This window comes from Lathyrus oleraceus, chromosome 2, assembly GCF_024323335.1.
Source record: "Lathyrus oleraceus cultivar Zhongwan6 chromosome 2, CAAS_Psat_ZW6_1.0, whole genome shotgun sequence".
Taxonomy (NCBI): Eukaryota; Viridiplantae; Streptophyta; class Magnoliopsida; order Fabales; family Fabaceae; genus Lathyrus; species Lathyrus oleraceus.
In genome coordinates this window covers 139,920,127-139,928,811 of record NC_066580.1, presented here as the reverse complement: position 1 = coordinate 139,928,811, position 8,685 = coordinate 139,920,127, and the positions used below count along the sequence as shown (strand labels likewise).

Sequence of the window (8,685 nt, the reverse complement as noted above, 5' to 3'; positions counted from 1 at the left end):
CACATAAAACCAATATTATCAACCTAAGTTACAAGAGACGAGATCAAATATTTGGGATCTTAAATAACTCACACAAATAGAGTCATCACTCGTCAAACAATTAGATGACCTTAAGGTCATCCAAATACCATGAATTATATTTCTCGCCCAAATATATATTTCAAGGGTTGGTCTTTGAACTTGAAGTGGTGCTACTTCTTGACTCATGTAGCTCAACTTGCCCATGCGAAAAGACTTTCTTGAACACAGACGAACCAAACCATTTTGATTTTAATTTTCCTGATTTTTTTTTCAATTGAGAATTAAAGAACAAGATTTTCCGTACCAGATAAACGTTTATCTTAACCATGTTTTTAGCATGATACATATTAGTTCTCGGTTTGTATATCTTGTATATCAATGCATTTTCATATGCTTTTAACCTCACCTTCTCCAACTCATTAAGCATTAAGAATTTTTTTGTCCACCTAAATTAGTGTAAAAGTTTAAAAAATTGATAACTCAATAAACTTTGTGTTCTCGTTCGACCAAAAGATGACTTAATTTCTCATATTTTAATTGATACAAATAAGTTCATATGCGTTTTGAAGGCGGATCATATGATTCAAATCATGTGACCTAATTGAAAGCCATGGATACAAATCAAACTTATAAGTGTTAACAAAGTTTTCAGCAGGCAAGAAGCCAATATATGTGAAGTGAATTTTCTAGGTCAATGCAGTGTTGTTAGCTTATCTTACGAGGTCTTTGATACTAGAAATGTAAAAAAAAACACTAAATATATAACCCACCATACAGATCTTCTACTTCATGCAAGCTGGCTATTAGGGTTTGACCCGATTACTTATTTACTAGCCGTCGGATCACTTATCATCTTCATTATATATAGCCCACCATACAGATCTTCTACTTCATGCGCCGTTCACATTCACTTCTCTTCCTCTGTCCACTCTCTCTGAAGTTAGCTTATTAATTTTCATTTTGCAATCTTCACTTTGTGCTCGTATATTGTTTCCTAGCATCTATTTCGATTTCGATTTGCTATTTGAAATTGGCTTCACTATCTGGTCGATGTGGATTCTTTCAATTCCCTTTAGACTCGTTCCCTTGAAGCAATAGTTATATGTGTTGTTTTTTCATTTCACTTCCACAATCCTTTTTTTATTGGTTCCGGGAGAATGCGAGAACAACTAAATTATAAATTGTAAATTAGATCTTTTCATTGATGAGTACGGGGAATGACTAGTTTTAACTGTGATGAGTTCTTAACAGACCTGTAATGATTTGCGGGAATGATCGCAGATTTATTGAACATCTAAGGGGCTGAGTTAACTAGTTCTTCACCCAACTTTCTCTTTGATTCTTGTTTTCAAACATCTTTTTACTTATTTTTTGTATGTGGAGAATATCGAAAAATATGATTAGATCCAAGAACATAGAGTTGTGAAACATAACATTACATTGTGGGTACGATGTCGTCGGATTTCACACTCGAATCATTCACAGTGGAAACCAGCGACTGCGTCAAACTCCGTACGAGGTTGTTCAAACCCGGTCCAAACATAAACATCAAAGACGAAAACTTTGCGGTGGTTCTCGTCCACCCATACTCCGTTTTGGGTGGCTCACAAGGTCTCCTCAAAGGCATCGCTTCTGGGTTAGCTCTAAATGGTTACACCGCCGTCACTTTCGACATGAGAGGTGTCGGAAAATCCACCGGAAGAGCATCCCTCACCGGATTCGCAGAAGTTAAGGATGTTGTCTCTGTCTCCAATTGGGTCTCTCACTCTCTCTCCATTCCCAAAATCCTTCTCATCGGTTCTTCCGCCGGTAACTTTCACTTTTAATTCTAAAACCTAATTTCATGAAATTGAAAAAACATTGATGTGTGTTGTTGTTGGTCATAGGTGCTCCTATTGCTGGTTCTGCTGTTGATAAGATCGAAGAAGTGATTGGATATGTGAGTATTGGTTATCCATTTGGGATCACTGCGTCGATTCTTTTTGGGAGGCACCATAAAGGAATACTGCAATCTGGAAAACCCAAATTCTTCATTATGGGGACACAAGATGGGTTTACTAGTGTGAAACAGCTGGAGAACAAGGTTAAATCTGCGGCTGGGAGAGTTGAAACGCATCTGATTGATGGGGTTGGGCATTTTCAAATGGAAGGGCCTGATAATGATGCTTATATGGTGGATTTGATAGTTAACTTTATTCGATCATTGTGATTGTAATTTGTAACTATAAACAAATGACTTATTCATGAGTGTGAATTGTGCTTGAATACTAAGTTTAGTTGTGTACATAATCTGGCCGTTGAATCGGCATAATTCTAGGAATGTCATGATTTTGTCATATTCATTTACAACAGTTTCTTACAAGTGTTTGTCTGTTGGTGTAAGCCCTAGAGGCTAATACATTTTGGTACTTGTATCGAATAATAAAATGCATTCTCTTTATTATGGTTGATTAATAAAGTTCCTGGAATAGATAGTCCGTTTAATGTATTAAGTGTGACTTAATCATGAGAACATATTAAACATAAGGACACTATTCCTAAAGTATCCGTAGTCGAGCTTTAGTGTGAAGTGGGATAACATTAAAGCATTAAGACTAGTATGTTTGTAGATTGATGATCACATCTCATGGATCATGGATAAAGAGTTATCAAGTCTTAAACATAGGTATGAATATTAGGAGTAATATTTATACCGGATTGATCCGCTATGAGAATATTATATAGAAAGTTATGCAAGGTGTCATAAGTTATTCTCATGGTGATAATAGTGTATTCCACTCTTCGACCTGAAACCACTATGGATCCTAGATGTAGAGTCGAGTGCTTTATTGCTGATCCAACGTTGTCCGTAACTGGATAACCATAAAGACAGTTGATGGGTACTCTACAAAGCATGCTGAGGGACATGAGTGACCTAGATGGAATTTGCCCATCCTGTATAACAGGATAAATGTTTATGGGCCAAATATTGAACTGGATAAGGATGACACGGTCTATGCCTTGTGTTCAATATAGACATAAGGGCAATAGGGTAATTATACACATAAGTATTATCACAGAAGGAATTGTCAGATCACTGTTTATTATGTTAAATGCGTGATTTAATATAATTGCCAACGTCACGAAAACCTACAGGATCACACACAAAGGACGGATTGATGAGAGATAGAGTAACTAAGGAATACCGTAAGGTACGGTGCCCTTAAGTGAGTTATAGAGCATCGTAAGGTACGATGTAATTGAGTAGAATACGAAATATGGTAAGGTACCATGAGCTTAAGTGATTTTGGGCATATTATAAGATATGGGCCAAAATACACTTAAGTGGGCTTTTAGCTTGAAGCCCACACAAGTGGTTCTATAAATAGAACCCTTGTGCAGAAGCAAAAATTTGCGGTTGCATTATTTTCGTTTTCTATCACTCTCTCTCTCTCTCACTCAAAGCCTTCATTCGTACCAGCTAGCACTGAGATTGAAGGAACCCGTTCGTGTGGACTGAGTAGAGACGTTGTCATCGTTCAACGTTCGTGATCGTTTCGTGGATCTGCATCAAAGGTTTTGATCGTCACAAGAGATCTGCACCAAAGGTTTCGATCATCACAAGAGGTAAATATTCTATCACTGATCATGACCATTCGTAAGGATCTCTAAAGGAGAAATTTTAATTTCCGCTGCGTTTTGGACCGCAATTCTCCTTCATTGTCTTCATACTATCAACTCCAAACTTTCTTTTCTATCAAGATCATAGGAACTGCTTCGGCAGGTTATTTGGCTTCTACTACTAAGACATTATAACTTTGGTGGTAATATCTCACACGCCATTGGTTTGGTTTAGTGGAAATCCACAATGTGTTACAATTTCTGGGAACAAATCCAAGTAACAGTAATACTATTATTGGAAAAGGAGGTTATATTGAGATTTTGTGAGAAATGAGACAAGAGCCTATTTAAAAGAATAATAGTAATATTTATCGTTTGAGGCAATATTGTATAAGATTGTTTAAGTGTTTTTTTCTTGCTTGGTTCATAGATGATAAACTCTCGCCTAAGAGAGATCATAAATTATTGACTGAATGTATTATTTGACCCCTCAATTTAAACAAACGTTTGTTCTGTTAATCACATTGTTGTGTTTGTAAAACTTTGTCAAATTCTGTTAACTTGTATATGCGTGGCACTTCAGTTGACAACTCCATGTCATCTAACTTAGTCCAACTGAATTGCCATATTTATTACCTAGATACATGCACTTCCTAGATCTAGAATCAAGTTTGGTACAACTTCTTTTAGAACTAGAATCATAAATTAAGCATCCAAAGACTTTCATAGTTGAATAATCAGGGCTAGTATGAAAGAGTAAATTAAAGGGAGTTTTGAAATGTAATAATTTATAAGACTTTTTTTTTATGATGAAAACATGAGATAGGACATGAGCTCAAAAATGTTTAGGAAGTTTGGATTGAAAGAGGAAAACACGAGTCACCCCTAGAAGGTATTGATATTTTTTTTCAACTATGTCAATTTATCAGGGTATGTTCGAAAGGTTGCAAGTTTAACCTGTTAAAAACTTGTGTTTAGGTTTTGTTCTTAACTTGTATAAAAGCTCTGAACTTGTGAATATTTCTAGTTTAAGTTTTGAGTTTAGCCTGTACAAAAATTATGTTTGTTTGTAGAAGGTTTTCAAGTTGATTCTCTGCAAGAGTTTAAGTTCTTGTAAAAGTTTTTGGATTGATCTTGTGAAAAGTTCAAGTTTGATCTTAGCGGAAATCTCAAGAGAAAACTCTTGGAAATTGAAGTAGGCCAAATGATTTAGGCTAAGCTGGGATAATTTTCTAATTTGATCTTTCTATCATTTCTCTCTTTATTGTCTTTTATTTATAATTTTCATTGCTTATTTATCTTTTTCATTATTCTATTGTTTATCTTGTTGGGGTTCGTTGAAAATTTACATGTTGAAGAAGTCTCGCATTGCTTGGTTTTGTGAATGAAGAGAAAGTCCAAGGCTATATATAAGATACATGTTCTTTGAAGTCCCACATCTCTTAGTTTTAAGAAGGACGAGGGAGTCCAATGCTATATATAGGATTCAAGTTTTTAACTCTAAGATGCACCAATCAAAAGCACTTTAAACTTGTATTTGAATTTCTTTGTTCTCGTATACTCTTGTATTAGAGTCTTGTGAGATGTAGTTAAATATTTGTTTTTGAGTGTGTGAGTGTACTAGGGGTCTGAGTTAGTTGAGGGTATATTATGTGTTGTAACAGTTTTCACAGTGTTATTCTCTAGTTGTCTATTGATAGATTATTAGCCACCCGTCGGCCACTTGAGGTAGATATCCACTCCGGACCAAAATGGGAGCCGAGACGCTATATCCGAATGATCAAAACGTGATTTAACGAAGCATTCAACAAAGGAATCTCGGGGTCTTAAGGTTTCAATGATCTACTATAAATTACGCCCTCGGTGAACGCGACCACTCAATGATACACCGACGGGTAAATATAAGGCGAGGCGCTCTTATGTCACGCCTGAAAAAAGGAGATACTATAAAGAAGAGAGCATAATTTATATAGCCTTGAATGAGGAGAGGCACCGGAAGCTCGGGACACCATCCACACACAATAGGGTTACTATTGAAGGTTTATCTATCTAGTCATTTTATTGTAACAAATTAAATTTATTATTAATATAAATACCCGTACATTTTCTTCATATGTTCTATGTTACATCGTCTTTATTTCTTTTTGAACACTCAAGACAAATTTAACAAAGACTAAATGCATTCATGTGACTCTAATACGGATTAAATGAACTCCTTGCTTGATTGCGTATCTGATACAGACTAATCACACTCATGCGATTCTGATATGCCTTAAACACATTCCTTGCATGATTTCATATCTAATACACACTAAACACATTTATATGATTTTGATAAGGCTTCAAAGCATTCCTTGAATGATTGTGTATCTAATACATACTAAACACATTTATGTGATTTTGATACGGCCTAAACGCATCCCTCACATGACTTCTCCTATGCGGCATACTACACGCGTTTATGCATAGATGGCGTACCCCGTTTATATCTAGCCAGTCCAATGGCATACGAGGTGGATCCTAGAGACGTCCACCTCGATTTGAGCTAAGCCTCGGGATCAAGGATGAGGATCATACCTTGGTCAGGGAACAATCTTATGTGACATGGAGTACAATACAAAGATACGACCATATATCACCAATTATGACGGGCCCAGGCTTCACCCTAGAGGAGCATAAGTAATATGTTAAGTACAACACACAAATCAATACATTACCATAATAAGTGCTTAATACAATAAACAAACATAGTGACCAAAAGCGGTAGCTAACGTCATTCAACGTGCTAAGCAACCAATCATAAAGGCATGTAAATCAAGTCAAACATTTTGCTGCAATAAAAGCACTTTCTCCTTTATAAAAAAGGCAGTTGTGGTTCTCACACCCATAACAGGCAGTACATTAGTATCGATTGTTATCTGAGGCAAAATAACTTTGCATTGTAGGATAAAAAGGCAAAGCCTTGAGTTATAAAAATGCACAAACAACTAAAAGGGGCAGCATAACAACAATAATAAAGTGGAGCCAAACACAAGGCTCTAAGATAAGCAATGCACAAATTAGTGAGGTAAAAATATTTTTATAAATGTTAATAATTATTACACCCAGGGCTAAAAAGTCGGGAAATGTTGTAGGAAATAAATAATACAAAGGAAAAAGAAAATCAAGTTGAAGCTTCTGGAGCCAAAATACCAAGATTACCATGTTGAGTCACCCTAGGAGCAGGCTTAAACGAGTTCAACAGGAAAGCATGTGAAATTGAAAGAGAAGAGAGAGATGAAGAAATTATAATTCCGACATCCGAATCTGAAACAGTTCTTGAGAATCCAACAATTGAAGAGCATCATGGTTTTGAAAATTCTTTGGAACGCGATCCTGGAAAGCGTCCTCCGATTTGGCAATATCCACCAAATCAAGTGGATGCAATACGAAGAGCTAATCTAAAATGGGGTCCATATCAAATTCATTTAGAAAACTATCCTTTGTCCGGTAACGAGGATCATTCGAGAAGGTTTCAACATACTTGGTTTAGCATATTTCCATCATGGTTAGAATATTCACCATCTGAAGTTGCCGCATATTGCTTACCGTGTTACCTTTTTTGCAAAAAACTAAGTGGACGTCCCAGATCACCTGTCTTTATTTCTATGGGTTTTAGAAATTGGAAGAAAGTTAGGAATGGAACACATTGTTCCTTTCTTAAATACATATGGAAGGATCATTGCTCACCATACAATAATGCAATGAAAGTTTGTCAAAACTTGTTGAATCAAGATGGTAATATTAGAAATGTTATTCAAGTGCAAAGTTCAAGTCAAAGAATGAATAATCGGTTACGACTCAAGACTTCAATTGACACTGTTCGTTGGTTAACACTACAAGCTCGTGCTTTTAGGGGTCATGACGAAAGTAGCAAATCAAGAAATCAAGGTAACTTTCTTGAGTTATTGAAACTTTTAGCATCCTACAATGATGAAGTTGCAAAAGTTGTGTTGGAAAATGCTCCACAAAATTGCAAGTATACTTCACATCAAATTCAAAAAGAGCTCTTGCAAATTCTTTATAGTAGGGTGAAAAAGAGTATTCGTGAGGAAATTGGTGATTCCAAATTTTGTATCGTTGTTGATGAAGCTCGTGATGAGTCAAAAAAGGAACAAATGGCTCTTGTATTAAGATTTGTTGATAAAGTTGGTTTAATACAAGAGAGATTTTTTGATGTGGCACATGTTAAAGACACTACATCTTTAACTCTTAAGGAAGAAATATCTGATATACTTTCTCGACATAACCTTGATGTTTCTAACATTCGTGGCCAAGGGTACGATGGTGCTAGCAATATGAGAGGAGAATGGAATGGTTAACAATCCCTCTTTATGAAGGATTGTCCTTATGCATATTATGTTCATTGTTTTGCTCATCGATTGCAACTTGCATTAGTTACATCATCAAGAGAAGTCAAACCTGCTCATAAATTTTTTGAGAAGCTGATCATTGTTGTGAATGTTGTCTGTTCTTCTACAAAGCGTCACGATGAGTTACAAGCTGCCCAATTAGAATAAATTGCTTATTTGTTAGAGATTGATGAGATTGTAACTAGTAAAGGTGCAAATCAAGTTGGTACATTGAAACGAGCTGGAGATACTCGTTGGGGATCACGTTACGATTCAATTTCTAGCTTGATAAACATGTATGAAGCAACTTGTTTAGTTTTAATTTTTTTTGCAAAAGATAGAGGGAGTTATGCTACACGTGGGGATGCAGATAGTTGTTACAATTACTTGAAGGCATTTGCTTTTATATTTATTTTGAACTTGATGAAAGAAATCATGGGAATAACAGTTATGCTTTGTCAAGTCTTACAAAAAAAAATCAAGATGTAGTTAATGCTATGAACTTGGTTCGTTCAACAAAACATCTTATTCAAGGTTTGAGAGAAAATGGTTGGGATATATTGTTTACTAAAGTGGTATATTTTTGTGAAAAACATGGTATTGAGATTCCTGATCTTAATGATGTTCATTCAACAACAAGATTTGAACGCTCCCGTCTTGAAGAGAATCAAGT

The 8,685-nt window shown here is 35.7% G+C and overlaps 1 protein-coding gene and 1 non-coding gene across 2 annotated transcripts; both read left to right on the top strand.

The window, feature by feature from the left end:
• The first annotated feature begins 845 nt into the window (after nt 1-845).
• On the top strand, nt 846-2,461 carry LOC127118527 (uncharacterized). Its single transcript, XM_051048734.1, has 2 exons — nt 846-1,830; nt 1,908-2,461. Exons 1-2 carry the CDS (start codon nt 1,473-1,475, stop codon nt 2,228-2,230), a joined length of 681 nt encoding a protein of 226 aa, XP_050904691.1. The 5' UTR covers nt 846-1,472; the 3' UTR covers nt 2,231-2,461.
• On the top strand, nt 1,248-1,333 carry LOC127124812 (small nucleolar RNA SNORD25). The gene has a single exon (XR_007804284.1). It is a non-coding gene; the product is annotated as a small nucleolar RNA SNORD25 (small nucleolar RNA).
• Nucleotides 2,462-8,685: the final 6,224 nt, after the last annotated feature.

Coding starts and splice junctions, on each gene's coding strand:
- LOC127118527 (XM_051048734.1), top strand. CDS start 1,473: ATGTCGTCGGATTTCACACTCGAATCATTCACAGTGGAAACCAGCGAC. Junction 1,831..1,907: donor TCTCATCGGTTCTTCCGCCG/GTAACTTTCACT, acceptor TGTTGGTCATAG/GTGCTCCTATTGCTGGTTCT.